The following is a 20181-nucleotide window of genomic DNA, read 5'->3' on the forward strand; positions in this document are numbered from 1 at the left end:
TTTAAAAATTATTTAAAAGGTTTGGATTAGATAACCATTACCTGTTGGACCTTGATACCAAATCTCTCTTAGCTTCATAACTTTTTATACCGAAAAGGAAGGCAGTGATAACTACCTCATATGATGCTGAAAGGTGAAATAAGGTAATTGATAAAAAATGCGCAGTGCCTGGGGCAGAGTAAACACTCAGCACATATTAGCTTTGTTATAAAACTTATTTCCATTCTAGCTTTAAATGACCCAAAAAATGGAGTCACAATTTTATGCAACATTTTACCATCCTCTAAAAGTATTTGTCAGAAATGACAGAATTGAGAGAAAGAATCTCCCCCCTTAAACCATACCCATTTTTTAAAAAGTACACTTTAGTTTGATAAACAATTCTACTTCCATATTTGACTTTTAAAAAATGGAGTTGCCACTTACTCCCTTGATCAATACTTTAACATAATTCATACTTACGTTAAAGTGTTTATTCTTATGCTCATTAAAAGTTTAATCTTTGACATTTAGATGTCTTGCTTCTGTATATTTATGCCAACCCTATTTTGTGGTCTGTTGCACTTTTAATAACCCTGCAGTTTTTGTATCAATAAATCTCCTTGTCATTAGAGAATGTTAGAATATTTTGTGTAGTTGGCATCCTGGGTAGAGACTGGCAAGGAAAATGAGCAAGAAAGAGACTGAATGACTCATCAAGCTGGAGATGTTTTTATTTTTTATTTATTTATTTATTTATTTATTTTTATTTTTTTATTAAACATTTTTTTTTAAAGATTTTATTTATTTATTCATGAGAGAGAGAGAGAGAGAGAGGCAGAGGGAGAAGCAGGCTCCCAAGGAGCAGGGAGCTCGATGCGGGACTCGATCCCAGGACCCTGGGATCATGACCTGAGCCGAAGGCAGACGCTTAACCATCTGAGCCACCCAGGCGCCCTAGCTGGAGATGTTTTTAAACCATTGTTTTTATTGTTTGGGAGCTCAACCTGCTCAGTAGATATAATTTTCTTTCTTGGCAGCAATATTATGTGCTCTTAATCATTACTGATGGTGTGATAACAGACCTTGATGAGACCAGACAAGCTATAGTTAATGCTGCCAAGCTTCCTATGTCCATCATCATTGTTGGAGTAGGAGGTGCTGACTTCAGTGCCATGGAGTTTCTGGATGGTGATGGTGGAAGTCTCCGCTCCCCATCAGGCGAGGTAGCCATCCGAGATATTGTCCAGTTTGTGCCTTTCAGACAGTTCCAGAACGTGAGTACCACTTCTTCTTATTCTTCATGCACACTAAGGACTGTGAACACAGACCTTCACCAATGCATAACCAAGTAGTTGAGTAGGTGTCTGGGGTTAGAGGATGTATGGATTTTTGAAGAGCCCTGATTAGATTTCACAGTTTTGCTTCAAGTTGTATACTTGCATGCCTCTTGCAGTCTATATGATAAATTGTTATAAATGGTGTTGCTGTAAATGTTTTAAAATATATTTTATCTTTACCTATGTATGTAACAACAGAAAAACTCTATACAAGTATACGATGAATTTGCCAGACTGGAAGTTGATTTGACGAAAATCTCTCAGGACTTTGTTTTACCCAGTTTACTCCAATGGTAACATCTTGTAAAACTATAGCACAGAATCCACAACCAGGATATAGACATTGATAAACAGTCAAGGTCCATCACCTCAGGACTCCTCATGTTGCCCTTTTATAACCACACCCACTTCCCTTGCACCTCCACCCACCTTTAACCCTGGGCAACCACTAATCTGTTCTCACTTCCATAATTTTGTCATTTCAAAAATATTATAGAAATGTTAGGATTGGCTTTTTTTTCACTTCAGCATAATTTTCTGCAGGGTTGTTGCTGCATGTGTCCCTTTTTATTGCTGAGGAATGTTCCACGGTGTAGGTGTTAACCGTTCATCCGTTGAAGGACATCTTTAATTGTTTTCAGTTTTTGTCTGTTATATGCAAAGCTGCTATAAACATTCATGTACAGGTTTTTGTGCGAGCATAAATTTTTATTTCTCTAGGATAAATACCCAGAAGTGCAATTGCTGGGTTGTATAATTATTGCATGTTTAATTATTAAAGAAACTGTTGAACTTTTCCAGAATGGTTATGCTTTTTTACATTACCAGCAGCCAGTGTATGAGTGTGGGGGAAGGTGATTAAAAGTGTTAAATGTTAGGGATCCTTGTGATGATGAAACACTTCTGTTTCTTGACTGTGGTGATGGTTGTACAGATCTACCCAGATGATAAAATTACATAGAATAATACATCCACACATGCAAATAAGTGCAGGTAAAATAAAACTGGTAAAATCTGAATAAGGCCTGTGAACTGTACCATTGTCAGTTTTTTGGTTTTGGTATTCTACTATAGTTATAAAAGATACTACCTTTGGAAGGAACTTGGTGAATATTATTTTTGCAACTTCCTATGAATCTCTATTTCAAAATAAAAAGTTAAAAAAATTAATACCAAGTGAATGAAAGACCCACCTTTAAAAGTTAAAGAAAAAAATAATTATCAAATGCCAGAATGCTGGCACCAGAAAAGGACTTGATAAATATTAGTGGGAGTAATAAAGCGCTCCTAAGTAATATTGGTTACTTAGCTTATTCTGTGTTTCACCTAAGACAGGATATGAGCCCAGGAATTGGGAATTACTGCTTTTTACTGACAGGTGAGGTATTCCTAGTCTGTTATTAAAATGCCAGTAAAATTTGGTTACTAATAAAGTCGCTTTGATTTTGTTTTTTCATAAGGCTCCAAAAGAAGCGCTCTCTCAGTGTGTCTTGGCAGAGATCCCCCAGCAGGTGGTGGGCTACTTCAACACATATAAACTCCTTCCTCCCAAGAACCCAGCTAAGAAATGAAAGGAGCTATGGCCGCCTGAGCAGAATTCTTTTGTGCTATATGGAGCAATGGATTCCTCTCCTACCCTGAATCATGAATCTGTTATTTTACATGCTTTTCATCCCCAGCATTTATGATATAGACCTAGTTCTCTATGGGTTATATCTATTTAAAGCATTCTTTATACTTTTTTTTTTTTGGAGGGAAGTGCTAAGTTAATCTTTGCTCAATCAATGCAGTGATTGCTAGTGACTTACAGTGATGCTCTGGGGATTAGAAGCTCATGTGAGAAAAGTTGATTTGGAGGTTATGGTTGTTTACTTTCACATGGTGAAAATACTGTTTTTGAATGTTTATCAATAGAAAGAATGAAAAATTGCTGGGTTGTGATTTATAGGTTGCTGTACTTTGCTCTAGGCAATATGTTTTACAAACCAATGTAACCATACCTGATGACAAGAACTTCTTAAATTAGATGATATTGAATTTGTTCCTATAACCATATCCAGTGCTTTTCCGGGGGATAAAACTATGTTCACTTTTGCCTGAATTTTGCTGCAGTTTAGACAATGCAGTTTACAAAACAGTATGCATTCACTTAGGACTTCTTTAAAAATACTGGATAAGAAGGGAAGGCATATATCCAATTCTTAAAATATACAATCAGCAAGTAAAAGGAACCTCATGTAAGTAAGCCATTTTTATTTGCCTTCCTGGATTTTTTATTTTCATTGTAGAATACTGTAAACATGGTCAGATTTGACCTTTTCATTTACTGTATGTGACATTCAGAATTCTTTGTCTGCGTAGATGATAGGTTGTCCTAGATTCAACATTATGAGGGTATTTTAATTGGAGTTTGCTAAAATGGTTAGTACTGCTTTGTCCAGAAAAGCTAGGAGGACCAAATATGTAAGGGGAAAATCAGAATTCCATTTCCTTTTAACTAATGAAAAGCTTATAAAAAAAAAGACAGTTTTTATATTGTCCTTGCTAACCTCTCACACATTGATTTGTATATTTGTGCGGATTCATTTAGACATTTTCTCCCTTTTTTAAGTAACATTTTTAGTCTGATTTTTAAACTCATGATAGTGGTTATGTATTAATCAAAATCAAATTTTGCTTTGTAATTATGTGATTTCCTAAGCCCAAAATGTATTAAGCCTAAAACCTGTTATAACTTAAAAAAAAAAAAATTCCCACTGCTGCATTAGGATAGAGTGGACTTTACATCCTTTTTTTTTTTTAGAGTAGAATTTTTTTTCCTGATTTTTACCCTTTAGAACATATTACTTAACAAATATGACATTTTCAGAATAGATTCAGTAACATTTTATTGAAGAACCTGTGTGCCAAGTACTATGCATATTCGTATGTTGGCCAATCATCTCTAACAGTTTAATGTTAAAAGTTGTGTGTTCATCCTATATCCTTAAATGGATGCACCAGTGCCTTGCTGACATGCCTTTCAGTCTTACTGAAAAGTTGTACCACAGCTCATATCGCTTATTCTCTGAAATGTCTAAAGGAGATGAGCTCTCAGCCATGAAGAACTTTGGGTTCTCAGAAACAGCTTGTTGCCAAGGTCAGGCTAAAGAGGAGACCTGCTTGCTGTTGTGGTTGCCTAGCTCATGTGAGCAGTTCCCACTTTCCCACTTAGCTAGCTCGCCTCTGCATATGTGCTATTAACCTGAAGGTACCTAACTAGTAGTCTGTTACCCTATGGCATATCTCAGTTGACAAGTCATTTTAACATTAGTTAAGTGAGAAGAAAACTGATAATACTTCTAGTAGTTTGGAGCCTTTTTGTCTCGTATGTCCTGATTTCAATTCTCTTTGTGTGCTTAGAAACAGCATATATATATATTGCTGTGGTTTTCAGGATTTTTTTTAAACAAATTGAAGCCTTAAAAAAAAAAAAAGGTATACATACATTCTCAGTGTATGGTAAAACAGAGAAGTAGAGCTTCTCTAGGTCCAGAGCCCTCCTCACTGGGCCTCCTCCTCCCTCTCCTTAACCAGCTTCTGGAAGCACCTGAGTCATCTGGACAGGGTCCTCGGAAACCACTGGTCAGGAACATTCGTTGTTTTCATTAGCCAAATAACAGTACTGTCACCACTGTCAAATTGATTTGGTTTTCATAATTTTGTATTCTGGTTTTAACCAGAATCATTCCAATTTTTATTTTATTTTTCATTACAATTTTTAAATTATTTTTTTAATTCATTCTTGATCAGGTTCATCAGTAGATGCTGTTATTCCTAAGAACTGTGATTCCAGCAAATGAGGACAATTGATGCCTTTTTTGCACTTTTGAATAAAAGCATTTACAATTTCTAAATTACCATTCTGTAAAATTCTTACAATCTCACCATTTCACCTCATCACATGCTGATTTAATATTGTTTTATATAAAAATAGCCCTTCTCCCTATTGTGCCACCATTCATTCAAGTGTCATTAGTTTTTAAAATGCATTAAAAAATAACCAAGTTCACTTTTACACCTTATATAATCAGCTCTATTACAAACACATATTGGGGTGACAGTGTCCTGGACAGACATAATATTTCTCACATATGCCTTTACTGAGAAAATAATATACGCATTAGCGTGGTCATGTCACCTTGTGCTTCAAATTGAAATTTTTAAGACCATAAAATTTCAAAGTCAGATCAGGGATTTATAACTGTTTTTTTGGTAGTGCCTTAGGCAGCCTTTCCAGAGTAAATTCTGGGCCCTATTGCTGTTTATGCTTATTTGACATATTTTGCCTTTTTCATTTTATACATTTCCTGGAAAACCATCTTCAATACATTTTCCCTAGTCTCTTTATGTGTGCAGTTGGTAGTCATGGGAGTGACACATAAGGGAGGCCAGAAGTTTGGTTGAGATTGCAGGAGACTATTTTGTGCTTTAATGATGTCATAGTTGATAATAAGTGTGTAAGTTACTAATATATGAATTGATGTTAAATATATCTTCCATTTGAATTCCCGTTGGATAAAGTTATTTCTTGATATTATACAATAGTGCCTTGTTTTCATTTATTCTTTCTCTAAATGTTATCAAAACCAGTAGAAAAATTAGAAATAAAGTGAATGTAGTATTTTAGGTGGCCTGTATTCATATTTTACTGAATTGAACAGTTTGAGTTTTTTTAAAATTATTTTATGGGATTTATTCATTTAAAAGATACTGCTGAGTGCATTCAAGATACATTTCTTTTTTTCTTTTTTTTAAAAAGATTTTACTTATTTATTTGTCAGAGAGAGAGAGAGCACAAGCACGGTGAGCAGTAGGCAGAGGGAGAAGCAGCCTCCCCGCTGAGCAAGGAGCCTGATGTGGGACTCGATCCCAGGACCCTGGGATCATGACCTGAGCTGAAGGCAGACACTTAACCAACGGAGCCACTCGGGCGTCCCTCAAGATACATTTCTGGGTGCAGTAAGGGAAAGGTTCTCAGCTTATAGCTAGATGGCCTGAAAAATATGGCACTTACATTTAATCAGTTGTGTTAAGCAGGGTAGTATACCCACCTTACTTTTTTGTTTGTTTGTTTTTTAAATTGCATCTGTGATATTGCAGTCATTGGGCAAGGCCTTGGGGATACAATGGTAACCTAAGTGGCCACAGCTGCTGCCTTCATAGAAATAATAGACTAGGGGGAGAGAAAACATTAAATGAGTAATTACAGAGACATGCGATCAGTGTATGATGTAACATATTGTATCAGGAGACTTGACCCATCTAGTCGGCAAAGAGCACTTCCCTGAGGATGTGCCATTTAAGCTAAGACCATAAAGTTAGCTGGTTGAAGAGGGTTAAAAGCATTTAGAAGGTGTTACGTCAACAGCAAGTATAGACTTGAAAGTTTTAGGAATGGAAAGAACTTAAAGTGTGCTGGAATATAAAGTGTGTGAGGAAAAGTGGTAGGAGAAGAGGGGAGAGATGAAGTGGAGTGATTGGTAGAGTTTACATCCTGCAGGACCTCTGGGCATGCAAGGGAGTTCAGTCTTTGGCTAAAGGTAATGGGATGCCACTGAATCGACTTAAGCAAAAGAATGATGTAATCAGGTTTATGTTCTTGAAAAACTGGAGAGCCTTACATTTTAGGTCGGACGGATGGATGCCTGTTGCCAAACTTGGGCCTGGCCACAATGGCTTTGCCTTGGTGAGGCCCTGATGAGGGAGTTAGTGGTGGTCATCTTATGGTAGAGACTCAGCTGTTTGGTTACATACTTGCAAAGTGTCTGATTCTAGGTCAGTTTCTGAATTCTGTGCTTTTCCTGCCACAACCTTAACTCCACATCAAATCATCCATTAGACCCATATCGTATCAACTCCTTAGTGGTTCAGAGGCTGGCTTGCACCTCGTGGTGATGCAGATCCCCAGGATTACCAAACTCTTTCTTGTAACAAGACCATGACCTTTATCATTTGTCACCAAGCATGGCCATGTGAGCATTGGCTACATTCCCCAGAAAATTCACAACAGGTTAGTGTCCTTGGAGAATTTTACTCTGGCTTGGCTATTGATTCTCTCCTCCTGAAGAAGAAATGATCAGTGAGGGATGCCTGGGTGGCTCAGTCGGTTAAGGAGCTGCCTTCCGCTCAGGTCGTAATCCCCGGGTCCTGGGATTGAGTCCCGCGTGGGGGTCTCTGCTCGGCTGGAAGCCTGCTTCTCCCTCTGCTTCTGCTCCCCCTGCTTGTGTGCTCTCCATCTCTCTCTCTCTGTCAAATAAATAAATAGAAATCTTAAAAAAAAAAGAAGTGATAAGTGAGACAAATATCATTATAAGCAGAATTTTTACTCTTACAGCAGGGAAAGGGAGGCCTTATCTTTGGCCTTTTCACAAGCAGACTGAGCACAACAGGTTTTGTAACAGCACCTGGTCTTCTAGGACGGGACTCAGAAGAATATCTGAGTCCTGTCCTAGAATTGGGGAGCTACAGAGTTCTGAGAGAGAAGACTAAGTAGGAAATAATCTGTCTTTTTCAACCAGTCCTTCCATCCAGTAAGAAGTATTCACTTGTTTTTGAGCATATATTTATTGAGTAGCTTAGTACTGGCAATCACAGGCAACATCAAAATGAGTAAAATTTCTTAGTCGCTTCAAAGAGCTTGTGATCTAATATGGAAAAGGAGACAGTATATGATGCTAAAATAAAAAACAAAAGAATAAGCAAGGTGAAGCGGCCCTTTGTGATTAAAGTAAGACTGTTTCTTATGCTGTTAGGCATCTGTAGTCAAGAGTGCAGAGGAGACTCTTGAACACCGCTCGTGAGATGCCCCTCCCTCCCTCCCTCCTTCCAGCACTCCTTCCTTTCTACCGCTGTCCTACGACTGCCCGGATTGATCCTGCCAGTCCTCACAAGATGCTCAGATCATAAACTTCCTCACTCTAACCCATCTCTGGCTCCTCTGTATGATCCACGTCCTAACCATACCCCACTTCCCTGCAGCTGCCCAAACCCTTCCACTCTGCCTTTAGGAACTGGGTCATTTATTAGCATAATCCCTTTGTGTTTTTATTCTAATTAAAACCTAGCCAAAGAACAATGCCTTTGTGTTTTTATTCTAATTAAAACCTAGCTCCCTTGAAGAACCTTACTTCCTCTGCAGTCCTCTCAAGTACTTGTTTTCTCTTCCTGATCTACCATTGGGCTTGGAGGCAGGGTAAAGTGTCCTCCTTGGTCTTCCCTTCTGCCTTAGATAACCTCTCCCTCCTCTTTAAAACCTCCAGTTTTGAAACTCTTATCATTAGTTTGGATCACTTTCTATCCGTCTGTAATAATCTTGTTCTCTGCCTTATCTCAGCCCTCACTCTTATTAAAGTCATACCCTAGACTTTATTACCCGTAACAAACCTTTCCTAATCTCAAGTATCCCATTTTCCAATAACAACCCACTGTACAGCTCACTCCCTCTAGTACCGCAACTTCAACAAATCATTCTCCATCACTACCTTCAAGTTACTAATCCTACCAACTTTTCAAAGGCTCCTACTCCTTTTCTAGACTTCTTTCTTTTTTTTTTTTTTAGATTTTTATTTATTTATTTTTGAGAGAGAGAGAAAGATCACAAGTGTACAGAGTGGCAGGCAGAGGGAGAGGGAGAAGCAGGCTCCCAAGGAGTCCGATGCTGGACTTGATCCCAGGATCCTGGGATCACGACCTGAGCCGAAGGCAGACGCTTAACCGACTGAGCCGCCTGGGTGCCCCTCTAGACTTCTTTCCTACTGACTTTGCCTTGGCCACTCTGTTCCAAGCATATGGACTTTCTTGCTCTTACGTGAATATGCCTGGCATATCTCTGGCTCAGGTCTTTTGCACTTGCTGTTGCCCCTTCCTGAAGAACTCTCCCTAGTCACTTGTGAGCTTTGTTCCCTCACCAACTTAAGGTCTTCATTCAAGTATCCCCCAGTAAGGCGTTTGCTGATCACTTCATTTAAAATTATACCTCTTTCCCCAGTACCATCTATCCCTCTTCCCTGCTTAGGTTTTAGTTATTTTGTTTCTTGTCCTCTTCACCCACTATCATGTCAGTTCCAAGAAATCAGGGGATTTTGTTTTTTGTTATTTTATTGATTGCTGCACCCTGAGCCTGGAGGAGAACTTGGCATTTAGTGGATGCTCCCTAATAGACATGGAAAAAAAAAAAAAGAATGAATAAGGTATGTGTTAGAGCATATGCAAGGATAGAAATTAGTTTATATGAGAAAATGAAGTTTAGAGTGGGGAGATTTTCATCATTGTGGGGAGCAATCAGAACACTGGGGAGATCTTGGAGAGCTTCACAGGTGGCTTAGTATTTCATCTGAGATTTGAAGGTTACTTAGGGTTTTCTAATGTAGAGAAAGCAGAAGAACCTGCTGACAAAGAAATTGAAATTGTCTATGGCTTGAAGTCAGAAAGTAGTGTGGGTTGCAAACATTGTTGGTACAGGGAGAGGAATATGTGTTTGTAATAACCCTTGTATTTCATGACCGAATCTCTTTACCCACTTTTACAAATGGGATGTCAAAATTTCAACTCTGTTAATTTTTCACATTCCTATTTTAGTGAAATTTGTGGTTAGTCCATTTCTGAAGTGCAAGCTAAGTTTGAAACTTTCCTCTCAGATTTAGAATATAAATATGATCCTTACATGGGAGACTTTACTATCATTTTGCCCCATGAAATTTTGAGAAATATACTTGTTTATTTGAAAAACTCCTTCTTCAGGTGGATGCTGCTTTTATCAGGTTAGGCCATGATCTTCATGTTTGAACAACAATGTGGTATCTTTATCCTTGGGTTCTGCCATACTGTGGTATGATCATGGGCACAGGATTTTGTTTTGTGTTTTGTATAAGGAGGCCTAAGATTCTGGCATAAACAACAGAGCTTGATTTATTTAAAGCTGGATGCAAGAAACTGCATCACAAGCCTGGTTAATAACCCTTAGCATGCACTGTGTGCTGAATTTAACATTACTTAGAGTTTCCAGCAGATAGGGTCCTTGTATCAGAGTCATTGTGTGCAATAGACAGAGATGACTAGGGCTACAAAGGGACAGTAAGAGGGGCTGTGACCTTTCAGGTAGGCTTCCCTTTCCTCATCTCAGGGAGTTATTGTCTAGAAATGTCAGGTTGTATTGCTTAACGATGCACATTTATTTGACCTTTGCACTGTCATTTCTAGTTAGAAAAGTTATAGTGGGAAAAATACAGCCAGTCATAAAAACTCATGGAGGAGGGTGCCTGGGTGGCTTAGTTGGTTAAGCGACTGCCTTCGGCTCAGGTCATGATCCTGGAGTCCCGGGATCGAGTCCCACATCGGGCTCCCTGCTCAGCGGGGAGTCTGCTTCTCCCTCTGACCTTCTTCCCTCTCGTGCTCTCTATCTCTCATCTCTCTTTCTCTGAAATAAATAAATAAAATCTTTAAAAAAAAAAAAAAACTCATGGAGGAAAACATCAAATTTTACTACAGTGTGTGGGTAAGGTACTTAAAACGTGAATTTCAAGTATCTTTGCTTTGATTAGATATAATAAATTCCAGATAAGCATAATGATTAATAGCTTCCAAAGATTTAAAAAATTCCTCATAGGAAGGTAAAAGAATTATTATAAATATAGAATAGGCCCAAATTACATAAAGTACAGACTCTTTCTTCTCTTGGTGTTCTATGTAGCAATTTATCATCTAATGCATAACTGAAATGAAACAGTTTGTTATATATTATTTTAGGGTTATTTATTAGCAGTGTTTCACCAAAGGTGGTTCCTAGAATATAGGGAGGGGTCCAAATTATTCCCTTTCTGTGGGTGTACTTGAAGTTTTGGGCTCATTCTAATACAACATTTGATATACTTGTACACTTCAACAGTAATTTCAAGTTCAAAGTTCTCTCTCATTCTTTTTTTTTAAGTAGGCTCCACGCCCAACATGGAGCTTGAACTCATGATCCTGAGATTAAGAATCACATACTCTACTGTCTGAGCCAGCCAGGCACCCCAAAGTTCTCTCTTTTAGATAAAGAAGGTTTTGTTTATTTTTGACATGGTCTGTGTGTGGGATTACCACACTTAGCAAACAAAAATACAGGCATCAAATTAAATTTGAATTTCAGATATATAATAAATAATTTTTTAGTGTAGATAGGTCCTAAATATGGCATGGGACATACCTATACTAAAACATTACTCATTGACTGGGTGTCTTGTATTTTATCTGGTAATATCCTGTTTGGGTGATTGCAAAAATGGCCACAATCCTTCCACTTTCTGTACCCACCACTTTGGCAATGTGACTTTGCAGTCCTCCCATCAGGAGGTGGATTTTATTTCTCCAGCCCTTGCATCTAGGCTGCTTTTGTGACTTGGCTAATAGAATTCTAAGCCTAGACCTCAAGAACAGTGCTCACTTCTGCCTTCTCTCTCTTGGAACCCTGTGCAGCCTCCAAGCCCAGGCTAGCTGTTTGGAGGATAGGAGACTATATGGATGACACAAGCCAACCCATCTGAGACGTCTAGACCAACAGCCCCCAACCAATTCAGCAGCTGACTATAGAGCATGGACTAGCTCAGCTAAGACCAGAAGAACCACCTGCTAAATCCAGCCCAAATTGGCAACCTACAGAATCATGATTATTATTTTAAGTCACTTAGTTTTAGTTAGCAAAAACACATTGATACAGTCTAACAATGTAAAGCAGAGGTGGACATTTTTAACGACTAGTGGACAGCTTATAGGTTGTGTAGAATTTTGAGGGCTACAGATGAAAGTAATATGAGGTAATTTTTGTAATCAATTTTGAGCAAATAATACTTGAAGATGGCTTCAGGGAGACAGAGGAAATTGCTTATTGAATAAACACTTAGGCCCACAGAAAAAAATTTACTTATATAAAGAGATGTTGCTTTACTTCTTTAACAATGTAATGTTTATAAAGTGTAGAACTTCTGCTGAGTGACTCCTTGATTCCTTCTTCCTTTCCTGGGGATCTTTTCAAGATATATCCCTTTTAACCAGCCATTCTGCACTAAAGCTTTGGCAATTGATTACTGAGGTCAGACCCAGGTGGGGGTTGAGGAATTTTCATATATCTATGCACCATCAGTTAGCCAGTTAGTCAACAGACTACTTGTTGCCTAGTCAAATGACTAATGAACATGGCTCTATCAGGGATCCAGAGAAGAGAGATATGTGGGCTAGTAGTGGTAGGGGAAAAAAAGAAAAAGTGGTAGGGAAAAGCATAATCTTTATCTCTGGAGACCTCTGGATGTCTGGGTTTTGACTTTGGGTTAAGAGAAGGGTGATGGGATTTATGATGTGGTATTTCAAGTGCTAAACTCCTCTGATGACCCCCAGAGTTGGTCCTTGCTTAAGCTTTTCTACTGTCCTAATTGATTAATCAGCCTGCCTTCATTATGTGGCTAGAGGGGTTTATGACCTCCACTGGGAAGTAAAGTTTTGAGCTCTCTTGTAACCTAGATTCCTTGCATAGATATTGATGGTTCAGTTCTGAAACAGAATGTGATCAGGTCCTTGTGTGACTAGGAATGCTGGGAACTTGTTCATGGGATGCCAATCAGACCTCTCAGTGCTTGCCTGGGCTCTTTCTCTTGCTGCATTGTGTCCATTGCCTTTAAAAAAACAGTGAGGATGAGTGTGAGTATGAATATGAGTATGTGAGTATGAATAGGCTCTGTGGAACATGGTGAGTCCTTTCCAATACCCTAACTTTGGAAATCTTTGCACTCTTGGTGACCCAGGGCAAGTTAATGATTACTATGTCTCATTTTCCTACTCTGAAAAGTGGTGAAAATGATAAAAATAATGACAACTTTGTAGGATGGTTAAGAAGATTAAATGACTTAGTAGTGGTACCACCTTTAGAACAATAGCTGGCACACAGTTAATGCTATATATTAACTATTATTATTTTGAGCCTATTTGAAACCTTAGCATGGGGGAAATTTTGTCTCAATTTCATTTTTTGGGGTTGGGGGAGGCATGTATGTGTGTAATAATTGTTTTTTGTCCACTCACCTATTATTAAGAAAAATACCTTGTTTTAAAATAGTTGGTCTTGGGACACCTGGGTGGCTCAGTTAGTTGGGCATCTGCCTTCGGCTCAGGTCATGTCATGATTCTGGGGTCCTGGGATCGAGTCCCACATCGGCACATCGGGCTCCTTGCTCAGCGGGGAGCCTGCTTCTTCCTCTGCCTGCTGCTCCCCCTGCTTGCTCTCTTTCTCTCTCTTTGACAAATAAATAAATAAAATATTAAAAATAAAATAAAATAGTTGGTTTTTAATTGTTCATATTAAGTAGGTCACCATGTGGTGGGGCACATAACATTAAAAGTAATTTATTGTTTGTCTGCAATTCAACATTTGCATTTTTATTGGGGCACATTCAAATGCCCTAGTGTGTGTTCAGAAAATAGTAGTGGGGCAACCATTTTGCATTCTTAATGATGTTTGGTTTAAGCTAATGCTAGATTTAGTTTGCATTTGCTGGATAGCACACTGTTTAGGCAAGGAGACAGGTGGGGGAGAGAGGTCCTGGAGGGAAGGATGTCAATGCTAATCTACATCATGACAAGTGGAAACTTGTCACAAATACAGATAGCGCACAGGAGACAGCATGCCCTTGGGGAGATCAGGGATGAGGTGGAGGGGTGTTCTGTACCAACAGAGTTTTGTCAATAGTGATATTTACTGTGACTTGAAATTGAGTATAGGATATTGGAGGATAAACCCTGCCATCTTGAAAGGATCTGGGTGAGAAAAAAGAAAACCGAATGAGCACTTCTAGGAATTTATAAAGCCTCAGCTGATACGAGTGAAAATAATATAGGAGAATAAGACCTGAAGTTCCAGGGGACCTGGCAGAGTAGGAGGACCCTAAGCTTGCCTGTCCCACAGATATAACTAGATAATACTCACATCAGTGTAAATAACTCCCAAAAGGACCCAAAGACTGGCAGAACAAACTCCACAACTAAAGACATAGAAGAAGCCACATCAAAGAAGGTAGGAAGGACTGAGACATGGTTTGGGACCCAAGGGGACCATGGCCATCCATGGTTGGGTAGGAGCTGGTGGCACAAAGAAGGGCGAGAAAAAGACTATCACACTGGGGAACGCACACAGAGAAGGAAACGTCCATAATATTTGGCTTTGAAAGCGACAGGGGCTGAATTTCATGAGTTCTTACAACCAGCAAGACTTAGAGCCTGGAATTAAAAAAAAAATCAGTGGCCCAGCTCTGGGAGAGCCCAGAGGGTGTTAGGAAGTGGAGTCCCTGCCCTTAAAGAGATGGCACAAAAAACAGCCCACAGAGATACAGCATAGAAGCATCAATTTGAAACATGTCTGGGGCATACAGGAGGGAGTTATCTACTCATCTCAGAAAATGGCCTGGAGAGGCAGGAATCACAGGGAGATTTCTCTAGGAACAAAGTTGCGGGCAGGCATACTTCCTCTCTCACCTCCCAACATAAACACACAGCCACTTGCGGGAACCAGCATGGTGCTGAAAGTCACTATCTAATTTGTTTACACCAAGCCCCACTCCTGTGCTTTGGTGGATCTGCCTTTCCCAATCACACTTGCCTCACATTCCTGGTGTTGCTGGTCCACTCCCCTAGAAGACTGACACAAACCCTGGCAATACCGTTTAGGACCCAAGCATTTTGTAGAGTCTTGGTTCAGGCAGTGGTGGCAGCAGGCCTCATTTTCCAAGCAGACCAGCGTGCACCTTGTTAAAATGTGCCCCACTCCAGTCAGGACCAAACACAGCCCACAACAGGCAAAGAGAACCTCTGCAGACAACTGGACTAGAGGAAAAAGCACCCAGTACACAACAGCCAGGCATAGGCAACACACAGAGGAGACATTCTCTGAAGTGCCAGGCCATAGGGAACAGGGGACACAACACTCCAGGGCATTACAGGACCTCTTCTTCATAAGATCATTACCTTCAAGAGCAGGGGACATAGCTGACTTTCCTAACACACAGAAATGGATACAGAGAGTTGGACAAAATGAGGAAATGGAGGAAGATGCCCCAAATGAAAGAATAGGACAAAACTACAGCAAGAGACCCAAGTGAAACAGATATAAATAATATGCCTGATAGAGAAAGTAATGATCATAAAGATTCTCACTGGACTTGAGAAAAGAGTGGAGGACATCAGTGAGACTCTTTTTTTTTTAAATTATTTTTTATTAACATAATGTATTTGTTTCAGGGGTACAGGTCTGTGATTCATCAGTCTTACACAATTCACAGCACTCACCATAGCACATACCCTCCCCAATGTCTATCACCCAGCCACCCCATCCCTCCCAACCCCCTCCACTCCAGTAACCCTCAGTTTGTTTCCTGAGACTTAAGAGTTTCTTATGATTGGTCTCCCTCTCTGGTTTCATCTTGCTTCATTTTTTCCTCTCTTCCCCTGTGATCCTCTGCCTCATTTTTCAAATTCCAGTATCAGTGAGATCATATGATAATTGTCTTTCTCTGATTGACTTATTTCACTTAGCTTAATACCCTCTAGTTCCATCCATGTTGTTGCAAATGGCAAGATTTCATTTTTTGATGGCTGCATAATATTCCATTTGTGTGTGTGTGTGTGTGTGTGTGTGTGTGTGTGTGTGTGTGTGTGTATACACACCATGTCTTCTTTATCCATTCATCTGTTGATGACCATAGGCTCTTTCCGTAGTTTGACTATTGTAGACATTGCTGCTATAAACATTTGGGTGCACGTGCCCCTTCGGATTACTACATTTGTATCTTAGGGGTAAATACCCAGTAGTGCAATTGCTGGGTCATAAGGTAGTTCTATTTTCAATTTTTTGAGGAAACTCCATACTGTTTTCCAGAGTGGCTGCACCAGCTTGCATTCCCACCAACAGTGTAGGAGGGTTCCCCTTTCTCTGCATCCTCGCCAATATCTGTCGTTTCTTGACTTGTTAATTTTAGCCATTCTGACTGGTGTGAGGTGGTATCTCATTGTAGTTTTGATTTTTATTTCCCCATCTGTGAGACTTTTAACAAAGAGATAGAAAAGAACCAATCAGAGATGAAGAATGTAATTGTGAAATTAAAAATACACTTGATGGAATAAAGAGCAGGCTAGAGAAGGTAAGGGAATGAATTAATGACCTGGAAGACAGAGTAATGGAAAGTAAGCAAGCTGAGCAAATGAGAAAAAAATATGCAAATTGAGAATAGGCTTAGGGAACTTGGTGACTCCATCAAGCATAATATCATTTGCATTAAAGGGATTCCAGAAGTAGAAGAGAGAGAAAAGGTGGCAGAAAATTTATTTGAAGAAATAATAATTGAAAAGTTCCCTATTCTGAGAGAGAAAACAGATATCCAGATCCAAGAGGCACAGAGATGTCCCCACAAAATCAACTTAAGGAGATCCACACTAAGACAAATAATAATTAAAATGTCAAAAGAGCAATAAAGAAAAAAATTTTAAAGCAGCAAGAGACAGTTACATAAAAGAGAAACCCCATAAAGCTATCAGAGGATTTTTCAGCCAAAATCTTACAGGCCAGAATGGCATGGCATGATACATTCAAAGTACTGAAAGGGAAAATTCTGCAGCCAAGAATATTCTATCCAGAAAGGCTATCATTCAGAGTACAAGAAGAGATAAAGAGTTTCTCAAACACTGAAGGAATTCATGACCACCAAACCAGCCCTACAAGAAATATTAAAGTGGACTCTTTGAGTGGGAAGGAACGACTGTAAGTGAGAGTATGAAAAGTAAGAATTATGAAAGCAGTAAAAATAGGTATATCAGTCAAGGGGTTCACAAAATAAAAGAATGTAAAATATGACACCCTATACCTAAAATGTGAGGGCGAGAGGAGTAAAAAATGGGTTCAAACTTAAGTGACTATCAACTTCATATAGACTGCTATATGCAGAAGATGTTATATACAAACATAGTGGTAACCACAAGTTAAAAGCCAGTAATTGATATGCAAAGAATAAAGAGAAAGAATCCAATTATATCACTGAAGAAAGCCAGCAAACCATGAAAGAGAGCAAGAGAAGAAACGATCAGAAAAAAACTACAAAAACAGCTACAAACAAGTAACAAATGGCAATAAATACATATCTATTGGTAATTACTTTGGATGTAAATGGCTTAAATGCTCCAATCAAAAGACATAGGGTGACACAGTGGATTAAAAGAAACAAGACACATCTATATGCTGCCTACAAGAAACTCATTTCACACCTAAAGACACATACAAATTGAAAGTGAGGGGATGGAGAAACATTTATTGTGCAAATGGATGTCTAAAGAAAGCCAGGGTAACAATACTAACATTGAACATAATAAGAGACAAAAAAGGACATGATATAATAATAAAGGGGACAATTCAACAAGAAGACATAACAATTGTAAATAGTTATACACCCAATATGGGAGCATCCAAATACATAAAACAGTTAATAACAAACATAAATTACTAATCAATAGTAATACAATAATAATAGTAGGGGACTTTAACACTCCACTTACATTAATGGACATATCATCCTAACAGAAAATCAGCAAGAAAAACAGTAGCTTAGAATGACATACCAGACAGTTGGATTTAACAGATATATTCAGAACATTCCATCCTAAAACAGCACAATACATATTCTTTTCAAGCATACATGGAATTATCCAGAATACATCACACATTAGGTCACAAAGCAAGTCTCAATAAATTAAAAAAGATTGAAGTCCCCATACCATGCATCTTTTCTGACCACAATGCTATGAAAGTAGAAATCAATCACAAGAAAAAAATCTGGAGAGAGCACAAATACATGAAGGTTAAATAACATGCTACTAAACAATGAATGGGTCAACAAAGAAATCAAAGAAAAGATAAAAAAATTACATGGAAACAAATGAAAACAAAACCACAACAGTCCAAAATCTTTGGGATGGAACAAAAGTGGTTCTAAGAGAAAAGTTGATAGCAATACAGGCCTACCTCAAGGAGAAAGAAAAATCTCAAGTAAACAACCTAACCTTACACCTAAAGGAGACAGAAAAAAACCCCCAACAAACAAACCCCCAAACCAGCCAAAGGAAGGAAATAATAAAGATTAGAGCATAAATAAATTATATAGAAGCTAAAAAAACCCCAATAGAACAGATCAATGTAACCAGGAGCTTGTTCCTTGAAAACATCAACAAAATTGATAAACCTCTAGCCAGACTCATCAAAAACAAACAAACAAAAAACAAAAGAAAAAAACAAAACAAAACAAAGAGGGAGGATTCAAATAAACAAAATCATTAATGAAACAGAACAAATAACAACCAACCAACACCACAGAAGTACAACTGATTGTAGGAGAATATTATGAAAAATTATATGACAAAAAATTGGGCAACCTAGAAGAAATGGATAAATTCCTATAAACATATAGCCTACCAAAACTGAAGCAGGAAGAAACAGAGAGTTTGAACGAGCTGATTACCAGCAATGAAATTGAATCAGTAATCAAAAAACTCCCAACAAACAGAAGTCCAGGACCAAATGGCTTCACAAGCAAATTCTACCGAACATTTAATGAAGAGTTAATACCTATTCTTCTCAAACTATTCCAAAAAATAGAAGAGGAAGGAAAATTTCCAAATTTATTCTATGATGCCAGCATTACTCTGATACCAAAACCAGATAAAGACATCAAAAGAAAAGAGAACTACAGGCCAATATCTCTGATGAACATAGATGCAAAAATTCTCAACAAAATATTAGCAAACCAAATCCAACAAAATATTAAAGAAATTATTGAGGCGCCTGGGTGGCTCAGTCAGTTAAGCATCTGCCTTCAGCTCAGGTCACGATTCCAGAGTCCTGGGATTGAGCCCCATGTCAGGCTCCCTGCTGAGCAAGGAAGGAGCCTGCTTCTCCCTCTCCTCCCAGCTCATGCTCGCTTGTGCTGTCGCTATCTCTGTGTCTCTCTCTCTTTCTCAAATAAATAAATAAATCTTAAAAAAAATTACTAACCATGATTAGGTGGAATTTATTCCTGGGGGGAGAGGGTGTTTTAATATTTGCAAATCAATCAACGTGATACACCACCTCAATAAGAGAAAGGATAAAAACCATATGATCATTTCAATAGATGCAGAAAAGGCATTTGACAAAGTACATTTATTGATGATAAAAGTCCTCGACAAAATAGGTTTAGAGGGAACATACCTCAACATAATAAAGGTCATATATAAAAAAGTCACAGTGAACATCATACTCAATGGGGAAAATCTGAGAGCTTTCCCCCTAAGATCAGGAAGAAGACAAGGATGTCCACTCTTACCACTTTCATTCACTGGAAATCCTAGCTATAGCAGTCAGACAACAAAAAGAAATAAAAGACATCCAAATTGGTAAAGAAGAAGTAAAACTTTCACTATTTACAGGTGACATGATACTATATATAGAAAACTTTAAAAACTCCACCAAAAAACTACTAGAACTGATAAATGAACTCAGTAAAGTTGCAGGATACAAAATCAATGTACAGATATCTGTTGCATTTCTATATAGTAACAATGAAGCAGCAGAAAGAGAAATTAAGAAAGCAATGCCATTTACAATTGCACCAAATGTAATAAAATACCTAGGAATAAACTTAATCAAGGATATGAAAGACCTGTACTCTGAAAACTATAAAACATTGATGAAAGAAATTGAAGATGACACAAAGAAATGTAAAGATACTTCATGCTCATGGATTGGAAGAACAAATACTGTTAAAATGTCTATATTACCCAA

At 38.3% G+C, this 20181-nt stretch overlaps 1 protein-coding gene across 1 annotated transcript in view; it reads left to right on the forward strand.

Annotated features, from left to right (window-relative positions):
* CPNE3 (copine 3) overlaps positions 1-5987 on the forward strand; it is a 51286-nt gene extending 45299 nt beyond the window's left edge. The window contains exons 15-16 of the mRNA XM_025870801.2: positions 1020-1256; positions 2780-5987. Of these exons, the coding sequence (XP_025726586.1) occupies positions 1020-1256; positions 2780-2890 (348 nt within the window). The 3' untranslated portion in view covers positions 2891-5987. The remainder of the gene's footprint in view (positions 1-1019; positions 1257-2779) is intronic.
* The last annotated feature ends 14194 nt before the right edge of the window (positions 5988-20181 follow it).

This window comes from Callorhinus ursinus, unplaced genomic scaffold, assembly GCF_003265705.2.
Source record: "Callorhinus ursinus isolate GAN/ISIS: 27379988/994484 unplaced genomic scaffold, GSC_fseal_2.0 scaffold5, whole genome shotgun sequence".
NCBI lineage: Eukaryota > Metazoa > Chordata > Mammalia > Carnivora > Otariidae > Callorhinus > Callorhinus ursinus.